This window comes from Myotis nattereri (genome assembly GCF_964212035.1).
Source record: "Myotis nattereri genome assembly, chromosome: 16".
Lineage (NCBI taxonomy): Eukaryota > Metazoa > Chordata > Mammalia > Chiroptera > Vespertilionidae > Myotis > Myotis nattereri.
The window spans coordinates 35,314,377-35,331,765 of record NC_138091.1 but is presented as its reverse complement, the minus strand read 5'-3'; the positions used below and the strand labels follow the sequence as shown (position 1 = coordinate 35,331,765).

General features: G+C 41.8%; 1 protein-coding gene across 2 annotated transcripts in view; it reads left to right on the top strand.

Moving 5' to 3' along the window:
- Window positions 1–3,589: 3,589 nt before the first annotated feature.
- BRIP1 (BRCA1 interacting DNA helicase 1) overlaps window positions 3,590–17,389 on the top strand; it is a gene marked incomplete at its 5' end in the record, with an annotated part of 117,483 nt that continues 103,683 nt past the window's right edge. For both annotated transcript variants that reach the window (XM_081108822.1, XM_081108823.1), the window contains 4 exons: window positions 3,590–3,685; window positions 5,392–5,503; window positions 7,279–7,452; window positions 16,286–16,413. In XM_081108822.1, the coding sequence (XP_080964948.1) occupies window positions 3,590–3,685; window positions 5,392–5,503; window positions 7,279–7,452; window positions 16,286–16,413 (510 nt within the window). The remainder of the gene's footprint in view (window positions 3,686–5,391; window positions 5,504–7,278; window positions 7,453–16,285; window positions 16,414–17,389) is intronic.

Sequence of the window (17,389 nt, the reverse complement as noted above, 5' to 3'; positions counted from 1 at the left end):
GCGGGCCCGCGGCCAGGCAGGGAGCCGCAGCCTGGCGAGGGGGTGAGAGGCTCGTGGCCGTTCCTCGGCGCCGGGGCTCCGCTGCGTTTGCTCGCCGACATCGTGTCCTGTTGTCCTGGGAGTCGGAGCCCAGGCAGCGTTGCTTCGGTTTTCCTCAGACCAGGCAAGTCGGCCACCCGCGGGGGAGTGCTTTCACCTGACGGAGGGCGCCTTCTGCCGCCGCCCAGCCGCCCGGCGGGCTCCGCGGCGTCGGGGGGGTCACCTGCACCTCCGGTAGACGGCAGAGGGCGGAAGCCAACCTGGGAGGAGGAAGCCTGCCCTCCCCTTAGAGCAAAGGCCTGTTACCGCCCGGCCCCGCGGTCACTTGGCAGCAGGGGGCGACAGCGGCAGGCAGACCCTCCCTCCCCCCCCCCCCCCGCCCCCCGCCCCCGCCTTATGTAGGGGACGCGGCCCCATTTTGAGAAGCTCATTGCCACAATTGGGGCGGGGGGGGACGGGTTGGTTTCTTGGTAATAGCCGAGTAACTAGGCCAGCGTTGAGTGGTTGGTTTCAGGACAAGGGGTTAGGGTCCACCAGATTTAATTCTCAGAGCCTCAGCGATAGAGTCACAGACGATTAGGTTAGAATAGGGGTGGCTTCCCAGGCTGTTTCGGCGCAGTGGATAGAGCCTCGGCCTGTGCCCTGAAGGGTCCTGGGTTGGATTCCGGTCCAGGGCTCGTACTGCGGTTGCAGGCTCCCCGCCCTGGTCGGAGGCAATGCGGGAGGCAGCCAATCCCTGTGTCTTTCTCAGGGTGTTTCCTCTGTTTCTCCCTCTCCCTTCCACACTCTAAAAATCAGTGGGGAAAAAAATCCTTGAATGAGATTAAAATATAAATATATATATGTATACACACACTATAAGGCTATATATAGATATACTCTTAACTTCTCTGGGAACACACATATATCTAAATATCCTATCTAATAAAAGAGAAACATGGTAATTGGCATACGACCGATACCCTTCCCATTGGCTAATCAGCAAGATATGCAAATTAACTGCCAGCCAAGATGGCAGCCGGCAGCCAGGCAGCTTAAAGCGAACATGAATGAGGCTTGCTTACTTCAGTGACAGTGGATTCTAACGTTCCCTGCCTGCCTTGCCGGCCTCTAAGCGGGCAGTTTGAAACATAGTTACAAATATAGAAGCTAAACAAAACCCCAGAAACCTGCTTTCAGAGTGCCGGGTTCTCAGAGCTGGAATTGATACAGAGTTTCGATTATAGAACACAAACAAACCAGATACCTGCTTTCAGCAGCAGAGGCCTCAGAGCTGGAGCCAGAGCTAAAGCTGGCCCAGAATTAAAAAAAAAAAAAAAAGAATAAAAGGAGCGGCTGGGAGCTTCAGTCACCCCCAGCCTGAAAACAGCCCTCAGCCCCTCACCCAGACTGGCCAGGCACCCCAGTGGGGACCCCCACCCTGATCCAGGACACCCTTCAGGGCAAACCAGCCGGCACCCACCTGTGCACCAGGCCTCTACCCTATATAGTAAAAGGGTAATATGCCTCCCAGCACCGGGATCAGTGGAGCTGCGAGGCCTCCCTGCACTGGGATCAGCATGACAGGGGGCAGCGCCCAAACCCCCTGATTGGCCCTGCTCTGTGTGTGACAGGGTGCGGCGCCCCAACACCCCCCCCCCCCCACGGGCCCTGCTCTGTGTGTGATGGGGTAGAGCCATAACCTCCCCATCGGCCCTGCCCTGAGTGTGACAATGGCGTTGCCCCAACCCCGTGATCCGCCCTGCTCTGTGCGTGACGGGGTGGCACCGCAACCTCCCCATCGACCCTGCCTTGAGTGTGACAGGGGGCGGTGCCCCAACCCCCCAATCGGCCCTACCCTGAGCGTGACTGAGGGTGGCATCACAACCTCCCGATCCGCCCTGCTCTGTGCATGACAGGGAGCGGTGCCCCAACTCCCCAGTCTGCCCTGCTCTGAGCCCGACCAGGGGCTGCACCTAGGGATTGGGCCTGCCCTCTGCCACCCAGGAGCAGGCCTAAGCCAGCAGTTCGTTATCTCCCGAGGGGTCCCAGACTGCAAGAGGGCACAGGCTGGGCTGAGGGACCCCCCTCCCCCCGAGTGCACAAATTTTTGTGCACCGGGCCTCTAGTATATATATATATATATATATACCCTTAACTTCTCTGGGAACACTTTAGCAGTGGCTAAGGTTATTATTGGCTTCATTCTATGGAATTGCTGTCCTAACCATCCCTCCATCCCTAGATTGAATTTACCTCCCCCTCCCCCCACTGTTGCAAATAATTTATCACTTGATAACAGTGTATGTCATTTCCCCCTATATTTTCAGTTACTTCCTTAGGATATGTTTCTGGGAAAGAGAACCCTATGGACTTTCTCTTGAGAAAATGCAGCTGTGCACAGAAACTTGGGCATGCACTGTAGCGAGTTCAGTCTCCGAATGACACCTGTGGGTCCTAGGTTAAGAAAGAGTGGTTTAGAAGAGGCGGAGATTAAAGCCGGTCACTTCCTCTGTGACGGATTCTGGAGTTTAGACTTATTCTGTAGTGACCTTATTCGTAACTCAGTGCTTGGTTAATTTGCATAAAATCCTATCAGATAGATAATACCTCCATTTCACAGGCTCTGAGACCTTAAGCGATTCACACAGCGAAATTCAAACTTAGGCTTGCCTGACTCCAGAGCCCACTCCTTTCCATTCTACCATACTGTCCTTGAAGTAAGAATTCTTGCACACCTGCTATATGCCAAGGAGTTTTTCTCCTTACAACCATTTTTACAGGAAGCATTGTTACAGGTAAGGATCTTAGTCTAGAGCAGTGGTTCTCAACCTTGGCTGCACATTAGAATCACCTGGGAATGTTTTTTAAAATCCTGATTTCTGGGCCTCATCCTCTGGAAATTCTGTTTCTTTGTTATGGGGCGGGGCCACAACATTAGTAACAAAGAAACAGAATTTCCAGAGGATGAGGCCCAGAAATCAGGATTTTAAAAAGATTCCCAGGTGATTCTAATATGCAGAGAACCACTGCTCTAGGGCAGTGGTCGGCAAACTCATCAGTCAACAGAGCCAAATATCAACAGTACAACAATTGAAATTTCTTTTGAGAGCCCAGTTTTTTAAACTTAAACTATATAGGTAGGTACATTGTTATTAACTTAATTAGGATACTCCTAAGGCTTAACACTCAAGGGGCCAAAGAGCCGCATGTGGCTCGAGAGCCGCAGTTTGCCGACTACGGGTGAGAAATGAAGAGATATTATCAAGGTACATGTGTGAGTTGTCACAGTCTGATCTAGAACCTTTATTTCCTAACTCCTGGCCCACAGCTTTGGCAAAGTAGGGATACACAACCAGGTGTGTTAGATTCCAAGACGTGCTCTCAAGTGCGGTGATTTATAAGGCCAGGAAATTATCTCACTTCCATTTGTTTTGTTTATATACTTATTCCAATTTTTATTTCCAGATTTCTGTCTTAGTGTTGGGTATCTGGTTTTCTTTGAATGGCATTGTTTCAAGATTGATTTTCATTTGTGTTGCAGTTAGGAATCTGAAGTAAACAAGAGACTATGATGTCTTCAGCGTGGTCTGAATATACCATTGGTGGGGTGAAGATTAGCTTTCCTTGTAAAGCTTATCCATCCCAGCTTGCTATGATGAATTCTGTAAGTATTTTTCAGCAGTTATTTGAAGTCTTATTAAGATACCTATGTCTGTAAGTCATAACATACATTGAGTCTGTGACTACATTTATTTTCTCAGATAGTAAATGGATTGAAAACATTTGCTGGGTTTACTGAAGAACAGCTAACCTTTGGAAAAGTATTACTGATCCCTGCTAAACTGTCTGTCCATGGTTAGTTACGAGGCAAAGGAGAACATTCTGAACAAAGTTCTCAGCTCATTTGGAACTTTTACTTTACGGAATTACGGCTTTCTACAAAGTATTTATTGTCTTCCACATGGTACACTCTAGTTCCTACCGTAATTTTTTTGAAGATAGTTCAGTCATATGGAAACAAACTTTAGTTTACCAACTTTCCAACTTTGTTATATTTTAATATTTTGCCATATTTGCTTTATACCTTGTTTATAAATAACAGGATTACTAGTATCCTTAATTTTTCCTTTTTCTTTCCTAGCATTGCTTTAATACATTTATTATGTATGTATCCAGTTAATTTACATAATTTTGAACTTTGCACAATGATATCATACTATACCTCTCTGTAGAACTTGATTTTTTTCCCCCTTAACATTATTATTATTTTAATAGATTTTAGAGAGAGGAAAGGTGAGAGACGGGGAGAATCATCTATAGTTGCCTCCCACACGTCCTGATTAGGGATCAAACCTGCAACCTTTGTATGTGCTCTGACCAGGAATTGAACCTGCCAAATTTTGGTGTACCGGACGATGTTCCAACCAACTTTGCCATACTGGCCAGGGCTGCTTAACATTATTTTTTTATTTTTTAAAGGGGTGAATGATGATTTTTATTTTTATTCTTTTAAATATATTTTATTGATTTTTTACAGAAAGGAAGGGAAAGGGATACAGAGTTAGAAACATCGATCAGCTGCCTCCTGCACACCCCCTACTAGGGATGTGCCTGCAACCAAGGTACATGCTCTTGACCAGAATCGAACCTGGGACCCTTGAGTCCGGAGGCTGACGCTCTATCCACTGAGCCAAACTGGTTATGGCAACATTATTTTTAAGATGTAGCCCTGGCCTTTCCAGCATGGCTCAGTGGTCGATCTATGAACCAGAAGGTCACGGTTCGATTCCCAGTCAGGGCACATGCCTGGGTTGTGGGCTCAGTCCCCAGTTTGGGGCATGCAGGGGCCAGACGATCAATGATTCTCTCTCATCATTGATGTTTCTCTCTCTCTACCTCTCCTTTCCTCTCTGAAATTAATAAAAATATACTAAAAAAAAAAAAAAAAAAAGATGTCACCCTGTTGATTGTTAATCCATTTTAATTGCTTTATTGGATTCCATTATATGAATACCAGAATTTTTTTGACCGAAGACCGGTCCTCTCCTGGGGGCGGGGGCCGGGGGTGGGGGGGAGGTCGTCCTCTTCGACCTAGCGCGCAGCTTCGGGAGGGACGCACATGGATCGGTGAGGGAGGAGGGGGACACCCGCCTAGCCAGCCAGATCAGCTGAATCAACCCTGGCAATCAATGGGGTGACAGATGTCGCAGCCAGATCGCTCTCACATCCAGACATTTGAATTGTTTACATTCTTTTGCAATTATAAACAGTGTTGCTATGAACTTTCTTATGCATGTTTCCTTCTGATGGAGAGAGACCCTAATGAAAGAAATTGTTTATTGATTTTTTTAATTGTTTTTGTGTCCATAGATTGTCAGAGGATTAAACAGTAAGCAACATTGTTTGTTGGAAAGCCCTACAGGAAGTGGGAAAAGCTTAGCCTTACTTTGTTCTGCTTTAGCATGGCAACAATCTCTTAGTGGTAAGTAGCTGATTGCTATCTTCAGGTTGCTTATTGGGACCTGAAAAAATATAATGAAGTACTTTTAATTCAGAATGATTCATCTGTATTCTAGCTAACTTAGTATTCTCTTTTAAGATCTTTCTTTATGATGTTATTATGTCTTCCAAAAGAGTTTCAATATGGCAAAATATGTTCAATTAATCCCCAAATAAATTTGAACATAATGTAGTTTTTTATTTGATGATTCAGAGTATATATAAGAATCTTGGCATGCTTATTATTATCAAAACTAGAGGCCCGATGCACGAAATTTGTGCAAGGGGCTTGGCCCTCACAGCTGCGGCATCTTGCCTCAGCCCTTGCAGCCTCGGCTTCGTCCGAAAGGTTGTCCGGCTGTCCGGTCTAATTAGCAATTACACTTTTATTATTATAGTTAATTATAATTTTTATGTAAAAGATGCAAGAGATGGGTCTGTCATGATGCCATCATAGGAATAATTGTGTGTGTGTGTATGTAGGGGTGTGTGTGTGTGTTTTGTTTATTTTTTGAGTAAATCCTGTGGTATATTTGCTTATCTGTCCATTTCTCATAACATTAAAACATGAATATATAAAAAGGAAAACATTTCTACTTGTCTGGGTACCAGATAAGCATTTGTTGTAAAATTGTTTGTATGAATCTATATTATTTTTCATTACATTTACTTTATTTGCAAAAAAATGCCTAGTAATATTTACTTTTATGAAAAGACTGTCTACTACACATAATGAATCTGAAGTACCATCTTGTATACATTTTAGTTACATAATTAGATTGCTTTGACCTAAAGTATTAGCAGAATTTAAAAGTAAGCATGGGTGTATATGTATGTATATGTGTGTTTGTGTATGTATATATGTTTGAATATATAATGTTTTTTAAAAGGAAATGTTTGTGTTACTGATAACATTATTAAATATTAAAAATAAAAAGTAAATATTTTATAAGCTTTTGGTTGTCCGTTTTGATTCTTACTGATGTTAAATTAATCTTTGGGGGAAAATGAGATTATCTTAACTTAAAATTTTAATGAGATTCTGGAAAATAGAATTAGTAGTATTTCTGTAGTATAGAGAGGAAAATAATGCAGTACTCTTTAGAGAAAATAAATTACTCAGCTTTTTTTATATCTATGAATTGTATATTGAAACACACAGGCACATAATGTAGATATTGCAAATTTGTATTATATTAAAGTATTAAAAATGACCTGTTTTATTTAATTTGAATATTGACTTTAAAGTGTATTTTGATACATGTATCATAATTGCTACATCATGAAACATGTTTCTGTTTGAAAAAGAAGTATAATGTGGGAATGATTTACCCTTATGTGTTTACATTATTATTTAACATATTGAACTTTCAAATTCTTGATTAAGGGAAATAACAGTAATTAAGATATTTTAGGTCTTTATTCCATGATTGATATTTTAATAAATCTCAATATAAATTAATACTTGCATTGTTGTGCCTTTATTACATTATTAATTTTTTAAAATTAAATTTTAATAACTTATGTAAATAACACGATAACCTCTCTACATGTTTCTGGCATAAGTGTTTCTCTGCTGTCCCAAATTTGATGTCCAGATTTGCCAGGCACTTTTTCAGTTTTAGCACAAAAAGTGTTGCATCCTGGGATAGCTCCCAATCCTGGGCAAATTGGGGTGTTTGCTTACCCTAACTGCATAGAAAGATTGAGTTAAAAAAAATTAGAAATATTATAAATAGAAGTTCTTTTATTTTTTAGGAAAGCCAATGGATGAAAGCTTAAGTAAAAAAGCTGAAGTATCATTGTCATGTTGTTGTACATGCCATTCAAAGAATTTTACAAACGATGACATGAACCAAGGAACTTCACGTCATTTCAATAGTCCAAGTACACCACCTTCTGAAAGAAATGGCACTTCATCACCTTGTCAAGGTAGTTCATATTTTGCTGGGGTCTGTTAGTATCTGTAACAGAAGCCTTATTTATTGCTGTTATGAGACCTTATTTAGATAAATTTGGTTAGCATAATTGATTATGTACTTCTACATATATTCTCTGCAATTATTTTAGATAATTCATAGAGTAGTCAGAAATCCTTGGATTATTTTATTCTTGGCTTGACTTTTCATTTATTCAGACATTTTGCTAGCTTAAATTAGTTTTTGAAGGCGAGGCAGAATAAATGATGTTCAGAGACTGATGTTATTTGTAGGCACTATTATTAATTATACTAGAGGCCCGGTGCACAAAAATTTGTGCACTCGGGGGGAGGGGGGCCCCTCAGCCCGGCCTGTGCCCTCTCGCAGTCTGGGACCCCTCGGGAGATAACGACCTGCTGGCTTAGGCCTGCTCCTGGGTGGCAGAGGGCAGGCCCAATCCCTAGGTGCAGCCCCTGGTCGGGCTCAGAGCAGGGCAGACTGGGGAGTTGGGGCGCCGCCCCCTGTCATGCACAGAGCAGGGCGGATCGGGAGGTTGTGGTGCCACCCTCAGTCACGCTCAGGGTAGGGCCGATTGGGGGGTTGGGGCACTGCCCCCTGTCATACTCAAGGCAGGGTCGATGGGGAGGTTGCGGTGCCACCCCCCGTCATGCACAGAGCAGGGTCATTCAGGGGGCTGGGGTGCTGCCCCCTGTCACGCACAGAGCAGGGCCCATCAGGGGTTGGGGAGCTCCCCCCTGTCACGCACAGAGCAGGGCCCATCAGGGGTTGGGGAGCTCCCCCCTGTCACGCACAGAGCAGGGCGGATCAGGGGGCTGGGGCGCCGCCCTCTGTCACCCACAGAGCAGGGCCGATCAGGGGGTTGGGGCGCCGCCACTCTCACACTCAGGGCAGGGCCGATGGCGAGGTTATGGCTCTACCCCATCACACACAGAGCAGGGCCCGTGGTGGGGGGGTGGGGAGGTTGGGGCGCCGCACCCTGTCACACACAGAGCAGGGCTGATCAGGGGATTGGGGCGTCGCACCCTGTCACACACAGAGCCGCAGAGCGATCAGGGGGTTGGGGAGCTCCTCCCTATCAGGCACAAAGCAGGGCTGATCAGGTGGTTGGGGCGCCTTCCCCTGTCACGAACAGAGCAGGGCAGATGGGGAAGTTGTGGCCCCGCCCCCTGTCACACACAGAGCCACAGGGCGATCAGGGGGTTGGGGAGCTCCTCCCTATCAGGCACAAAGCAGGGCTGATCAGGTGGTTGGGGCGCCTTCCCCTGTCACGAACAGAGCAGGGCAGATAGGGAGGTTGTGGCCCCGCCCCCTGTCACACACAGAGCTGCAGGGCGATCAGGGGGTTTGGGCGCTGCCCCCTGTCACACTGATCCCGGTGCTGGGAGGCCTTGCAGCTCTGCTGATCCCGGTGCTGGGAGGCATATTACCCTTTTACTATATAAGATACAGACCTGGTGCATGGGTGGGGGCCAGCTGGTTTGCCCTGAAGGGTGTCCTGGATCAGGGTGGGGGTTCCCACTGGGGTGCCTGGCCAGCCTGGATGAGGGGATGATGGCTGTTTGCAGCTGGTCACACACCCTTCAGGGTGGGGGTCCCCACTGGCGTGCCTGGCCAGTTTGGGTGAGGGGCTGAGGGCTGTTTTCAGGCTGGCGGCTGACTGAAGCTCCCAACTGCTCCTTTTTTTCTTTTTTTTTATTATTCTGGGCCAGCTTTAGTTCTGGCTCCAGCTCTGAGGCCTCTGCTGCTGAAAGCAGGTATCTGGTTTGTGTGGGTTCTATAATTGAAACACTGTATCAACTCCAGCTCTGAGATCCCGGTGTGCTGAAAGCAGGTTTCTGGGGTTTTGTTTAGCTTCTATATTTATAACAATGTTTCAAACTGCAAGCTCAGAGGCCGGCAAGGCAGGCGGGGAACGTTGGTTTCCTCCGTCACTGAAGCAAGCAAGCCTCATGTTAGCTTCAAGCTGCCTGGCTGCCGGCCGCCATCTTGGCTGGCAGTTAATTTGCATATCTCGCTAATTACTAATGGGATGGGTAGTGGACATATGCTAATTACCATGTTTCCCTTTTATTAGATAGTATGGTAGAATTTCATAAAACATATTAATTTGTATTGTAATACAAACTGTAATCCGCCTCATTTATTCTTGATAAATTTGCCTGATCTTCTGAGGTTAGTATTCTAAAAAAATGCAGTAATGCTCTAATGCAGCCGTGGGCAAACTATGGCCCACAGGCCGGATCTGGCCCGTTTGAAATGAATAAAACTATTCAAAAAAAAGACCGTACCCTTTTATGTAATGATGTTTACTTTGAATTTATATTAGTTCACACAAACACTCCATCCATGCTTTTGTTCTGGCCCTCCGGTCCAGTTTAAGAACCCATTGTGGCCCTCAAAAAGTTTGCCCACCCCTGCTCTAATGGGATCTTCTTTATAGGTTACCATCTTCTTTTCCCTGTCTGCCTTGAGATTCTCTCTTTGTTGTTAGTTTTTGACAGTTTTAATATAATGTGCCTGGGAGAAAGCCTTTTTGGATTGAGATAATCAGATGTTCTGTTAGCTTCTTGGATTTGAGGACCCAGTTCTTTCTATAGGTTTGGGAAGTTCTCATCAATTATTTGTTTGAATAGGTTCTTCATTTCCTTCTTCCTCTTTTCTTCTGGTATGCCCATTATTCTTTTTTTTGTTATTGTTGTTAATCCTCACCCAAGGATATTTTTCCCATTGATTTTTGTAAAGAGTGGAAGAAGGGGGAGAGACAGAGAGAAACATTGATGTGAGAGAGACACATCGATTGGTTGCCTCCTGAATGCACCCCGACCAGGGCCAGGATTGAGCCTGCAAACGAGGTACTTGCCCTTGACCAGAATCGAACCTAGGACCCTTCAGTTTGCAGGCTGACACTCTATCCACTGAGCCAAACCGTCTAGGGCCCCATTATTCTTATATTTTTCTTTCTAATGAGTCAGATACTTCTTGAATCTTTTTTTTTTTTTAACTCACGATTCTCTCTCTACTTCCACCTGAGTAATTCTAGATTTCTGTCTTTAGTATCATTAATTCTTTCTCCCATCTGGTCTGCTCTATTTCCTAAGCTTGCTAGTTCTTTCTTCATCTCATTCATTCAGTTCTTCAGTTCCAGAATTTCTGTTTGGTTCCTTTTTTTTTTTTTTTAAGTTTCAATCTCTTTGGTGAAATACTGTTAAGTTTTGAGAGTTTCTTTATATATTTTGAGTACATGTTTTTTAAAAAAATGTAGTTGTAGGTTTACTTTAGGTTTAAGATGCATTTCGAGTTAATTTTTTAATATGGTGCAAGGTATGGATCCAAGTTCATTTATTTTCATATGGATATCTAATTATTTAGTATCATTTATCGAAAAGGCTATCCTTTGTCCACTGCATTGCCTTTGTAAAAAATCAGTTGTCAATTACAACTTTCATTTTAACATTATTGTGAGTTAGAGTATGTAGAATTTTCTCTTGAAGAATCAGATGGCATAAATCATGGTTGTATTCTGATACTCTCTTTATACTTTCAAGTAAATTCTTTAATAAGATGTAACCTAAATACATAAAAGTGCACAAATTCTAAGTGTATAGTTTGAAGAATTTTCACAAAGTAAACACACTAATGTGCTCCCATCTAGATAAAAAATAGGATATGACCAACACTTCTCATCCTCTTCGTTAGTCACCTTTCCACAGGTAATTGCTGTCTTCCCTTCTGTCACCATTAGTGAGCTTTGCCTTTTTATAGAAATGAAATTATATCCATCTACTTTTGCTTAATGTTGTACTATGAGATTTATTTGTGTATTGCATATAGTAGTACTTATTGCTATATATTATTTTCTAGGAATATGCTGCAATTTATTAATTTATCTTATAGTTGTTAGACATTTGGGTGGTTTCTGCTTTTGGTTATTGCTATTTTGAACATTCTTTTTTAAACATATGGACATATATATATATATTTTTTAGATGTATTTTTTTATTGATTTCAGAGAGGAAGGGAGACGGAGAGAGAGAAATGTCAATGATGAGAGACAGTCATTGATTGGCTGTCTCCTGCATGCCCCCTACTGGGGTCTGAGCCAGCAACCCAGGCATGTACCCTGACTGGGAATGGAGCCCTGACCTCCTGGTTCATTGGTCGACAATCTCTGAGTCACGCCAGCTGGGCAATTTTGAACATTCTTATTCATTCTGGTGCAAATAGGTATTTTCTACCAGATATATACTTAGTAATGGAATTGCTGTTCATAGTGTATGCATATGTTCAGTTATAGTAGTTACTGCCAATATTTTCCAAAGTGGTTGAACCTTTAGCATTTGATATTTCCAGTCATTAAAAATTTTACCCATTTTGGTGCATGTGTCATGTTCTCATGAGTTTTAATTGGTATTTCTCTGTTGATTAGTGAGGTTGAGCATCTTTTAGTATGTTTATTGGTCGTTTAAATATTCCTTTTATTGAACTGAATATTCAGGTTTTTTGCCCATTTTTGAATTGGGTGGTTTCTTATTCATTTCTAGGAGTTTTTTTTAAAAAATATATTCTGGCCCTAACCGGTTTGGCTCAGTGGATAGAGCGTAGGCCTGTGGACTGAAAGGTCCCAAGTTCGATTCCGGTCAAGGGCATGTACCTTGGTTGCGGGCACATCCCCAGTGGGAGGTGTGCAGGAAGCAGCTGATCGATGTTTCTCTCTCATCGATGTTTCTAACTCTCTATCCCTCTCCCTTCCTCTCTGTAAAAAATCAATAAAATATATTAAAAAAATAATCTGAATATATCTCATTTCTTTATAACTTTGTATTTTAGAGACTTAACCTTTTCAATAAGTTTCCTGCAAACTTCTCTGCTATAAAGAACATGAAGATAAACCTTTTTTGTATATGTAGATAATATGATTTTTATTTTAATGAATTGGGTATTAATCTTTTTTGGCAGATGGCAGTTCAATTTTTCTAAAACTAAATTATTGTTTATGGTAGCTATTCCCTACCCTTTAATGGGCCCATACAAATTTGCCCCTTGGTTTATTTGGGGCAAGGTTTCTCAAACAGGGCACTATTAACATTTTGAATTGGATCATTCTTTTTGTGGGACTGTGCTGTGCATTGTGGGATATTTAGCAGCATCTCCCGGGCCTCAACCCACTAGATGCCAGTAGTTTTCCTGCTGTCTCCTGCCTTTGCTGACAACAAAAAATGTCTCCAGAGATTGCTCAATGTTCCTGGTGTGGGGATAGGGGTGTTAAAATGGTCCCAGTTGAGAACCACTATGCTAGTTTGTTTTGTGGGTATTTTACCAATTTGCCTGGAAATTGCGGAGCTCAAAATTACATGTCTTTCTAAAATATATATGGAAATGCAAAGGGCTAAGAATAACAGCCAAAGACACTCTTGAGAATGTGGTCAAGGTGAGAAGACTTAATCTATGGGATAGGCCAGTGTTTGGCAAAGCGCGGCTCACGAGCCACACGCACCTCTTTGGCCCCTTGAGTGTGGCTCTTCCACAAAATACCACGTGCCGGCGTGCATGTACAGTGCGATTGAAACTTCGTGGCCCATGCGCAGAAGTCGGCTTTCGGAAAGGAGATAGACGAGACAAGTATAAAAGACGAGTGTGGATGGGAGAGTTGGAAGGGGTCGACCTCAGCGAACGTACCTCAATCAGATTGAAGACGTTTTTAGCAAAGGCCAGCTTAGGAGTACCCTAATTAATAACAATGTACCTAGCTATATAGTTTAAGTTTAAAAAATTTGGCTCTCAAAAGAAATTTCAATCGTTGTACTGTTGATATTTGGCTCTGTTGACTAATGAGTTTGCCAACCACTGAGATGGGCTGGCTTACTATATATAAAGCTATAGTAATTAGAACACTTTAGTATTGGTGCAGTGTAGACCCATGGAAAACAATGGAGAACCCACATTTAGTTCCACATATAGCCAGAAAGTTTTTTGTTTTTTTTTTTTAAATAGAAGTGCTCCTACAGAGCAGAGGGCAAAGGGGGGACTTTTCTATAAGTGGTACTGGGACTCTCAGATATTCCTATAGAAAAAAATTGAAATTGTAGCCCTATTTTACTTCATACAGAAAAGTCCATTCCGTGTAGATTAAAGATCTAGGTCTGAAAGGCAGAATTACGGTTTTAGAATTTTCAAATGATGTTCCTATGAGTCTTAGGAAAAAGCATGGCTCATAGCGGGGAAAGAATAGTGGTGGACCAAAGAAGGCCTAAGTCAGTGATGGCAAACCTGTGACACGCGTGTCAGGTGACACGCGAACTCATTTTTTTGGTTGATTTTTCTTTGTTAAATGGCATTTAAATATATAAAATAAATATCAGAAATATAAATCTTTGTTTTACTATGGTTGCAAATATAAAAAAATTTCTATATGTGACACGGCACCAGAGTTAGGTTAGGGTTTTTCAAAATGCTGACACGCCGAGCTCAGAAGGTTCGCCATCACTGGCTAAGTCTTTCATCCTGTTTTGGAAATTGTAAGCAATTTTTCTTTAAAAAATATTATCCTCAGAAAAAGTTTGAAAATCAGTGCTGTGTGTGGTATAGATTCACTTCTGCGTTTATTCAGATAAACTTGCGTTTTTGAAAACAGTACCAGTCTTGCCTACAGATCTTTCTGTCCTAATAGTCTGTAAATTCTTTAAGGCCAGGAACGGTTTCTTTTTCATGGTGTCTGGAATTGTTTGGGCTTGATAAAATAAATGCTTGTTTAGTGAATTCAAGGGAACTCATAGAGAAGAACAAAGAGGAAGGAAGGTACTTTTAAGAACACACATTTAGGGACAGGGAGAAACCAATGTATAGGGATAGTTAAGAACAGTTTTACAGACATTAAGGAAAAAGGAAATGTGTTTGTTATCTTACAGAAGACAGAGTATTATGTTTGGCTTTATGCCTAAATTTATGCTTATGTATTTTGGAGTCAGACAGCAGGAGTTAGTCACATCCAGGCGCTGCCTCTTACTAGCTGTATGATACTGGCATGTTACTTGACTTTCTAAAAACCTAGTGTTCATATTTATACCAGGTGTACCGATTAATAATCCAGATTTTTTTCAATAGATGGAGTTACACATATGTTGATATATATGCGATTTGATATGTATGCTATTTTGTTGTATTGACAGCAAGCTTCAAAACTTCATATGTCAAATTTGCTGAAGGTGTTAACATCATAGATATTTTGGGGCTTAAAAATGTCGAATTTCATGCCAAAAAAAAGAGCATTTGTGGGAAGTTTTAATTCATTACTTTATTTTGAAGAAAAGTGCTGCTGAAAGTTATCGTATACTTTGGGAAGCTTATGATGAACATGCTCCATCTCAAGATACTTGTGAACCCTGGTTTAAATGCTTTTAAAGTGATGATTTCGATGTGAAAGACAAAGAACGGTCCAGGTCAACCAAAAAACAATTAAAAGCATTATTGGATGAAGATGCATGTCAAACTCAAAAATAACTTGCAGAAAAATTAAACATTGCTCAGCAAACAATTTCCAATTGTTTACAAGCAATGGGAAATATTTCAAAGGAAGGAAAATGGGTGCCACAACTGAACGAAAGACAAATGGAAAACTGAAAAGTCATCAGTAAAATGTTGCTTCAATGGCACGAAAGAAAGTCTTTTTTGCATTGAATTGTGACTGGCAATGAAAAGTGGATTTATTTTGAGAATCCCAATTGCACAAAATCATGGGTTGATCCAGGTCAACCATCAACATCGACTGCAAGGCCAAATCGCTTCGGAAAGAAGACAAAGCTCTGTGTTTGGTGGGATCAGGTAGGTGTTACTGTATTATGAGCTTCTAAAACCAGGTGAAACCGTTAATACTGATCGCTACCGACAACAGATAATCAATTTGAACCATACTTTGATCGTGAAAAGACCAGAATGTTCCAGAAGACATGGCAAAATAATTTTGCTTCATGATGATGCACCATCACACACTTCAAAACCAGTTAAAGACACGTTAAAAGATTTTGCCTGGGAAGTATTAATCCACCCGCTGTATTCACCAGACCTTGCTCCTTCAGATTACCACTTGTTCCAATCGATGGCACACGCGCTTTCTGAGCAGCACTTCAAAACATATGAAGAGGTGGAAAATTGGGTCTCTGAATGGTTTGCCTCAAAACAAGAAAAGTTCTATTGGGACGGTATCCACAAATTACCTGAAAGATGGGGGAAATGTGTAGCTAGTGATGGACATTACTTTGAATAAAGCACTTTTGATGTTTCTCTTGAAATCATTGTGTTTTCTTTGATTACAAAATCCGCATTATTAACCGGTACACCTGGTAAAATGGGATGATGCTATTTGGTGAATTATAAGGTTGATGACCTTGAGAATGGGTTTTCAGGATTGTGGGATTAAAAGGTAGATTATAAGAGCTTAATTTTACTATATTTTTAATCCTAACAAACATAGAAGCTTAGTAAGAAAGTGACATTGAGACATGTAAAGAAATATTTTTATAGAAATGAAATACATTTTCTTGAGAGAGTCTTACAGTTGTATTTTTTAAAATCACATTGGGAGTGGTATACAAAAGTATAAACCTGTTAAATCAAAATTGGACTTTCTTATTGAAAACGTATTTCTCAAAATGTTGTCTATATTTTGTTAAAGTAATCTGGTAAAAAAGTGCTTTTAAACATGTTTAGCAATTCATTTTTTAAAATATGTTAATTTCTAAAATAAGTCTACATCTTGATTCCAATTTTTTCTTAGGAAAACTGCATTAAGTGTAAGTTATTTATGCTGATTTTTTAACTTCTTTTATAAGACTCGCCTGAAAAAACTACGCTGGCTGCAAAATTATCTGCCAAGAAACAGGCATTCCTATACAGAGATGAAAATGATGATTTTCAAGTAGAGAAGAAAAGAATTCGATCCTTAGAAACTACACAGCAGGTAAACAGAGTTTATTGGCAGTGAAATAATCCCATTAGTTATAGCTGAACAAGGCTGTCAGATATCAATCTAGTTCTCAGTGTCACTTGTGGAGATTAATGGGGTCACAGATGTAAAGTAAATGGTAAATTGTTGTAGTTGAATTTTAGCTAGGTACTCATTACAATGGAGTTTATTATAAAAGACTAGAGGCCTGGTGCACGAATTCATGTATCAGAGGGGTCCCTTGGCCTGGCCTGCAGGATCAGGCGGAAACTGGCTCTCCAATATTCCCCAAGAGGTCCCGGATTGCCAGAGGGCGCAGGCCAGGCCAAGGGACCGCACCAGTGCTCGATCGAGGCTGGGAAGGGACCGTGGGAGGGCTCCAGGTTGTATCCAGCTTGTCTGGCTCAGTCCCAATTGGGCAGACCCCAGCAGCAAGCTAACCTACTGGTCGGAGCATCTGCCCCCTGGTGGTCAGTGTATATCATAGCGAGCAGTTGAGCTGCCTTAGCATATCATTAGCATATTACACTTTGATTGGTTGAAAGGATGAGTGGACACTTAGCATATTAGGTTTTTATTATATAGGGCTACTTACAATCAATGCCATTAAAGTGAAACTGCATGATGCTTACTTATATATGAGGAATTTGATAATAAAATATTTACTTAGGGCATATATTAATAATAGAGCAACTTTGTACATTTTAACTCCTCTGTTGTTTTTATCTAATAATGGCATATTTTTTGTCCAAAATTCCTTTTTTTTTTAAAAAAAAATTTTTTTATATGTATTTTATTGAGTTTTTACAGAGAGGAAGGGAGAGAGATAGAGAGTTAGAAACATCGATGAGAGAGAAACATCGATCAGCTAGCTGCCTCCTGCACATCTCCTACTGGGGATGTGCCTGCAACCCAGGTACATGCCCTTGACTGGAATCGAACCTGGGACCTTTCAGTCCGCAGGCCGACGCTCTATCCACTGAGCCAAACC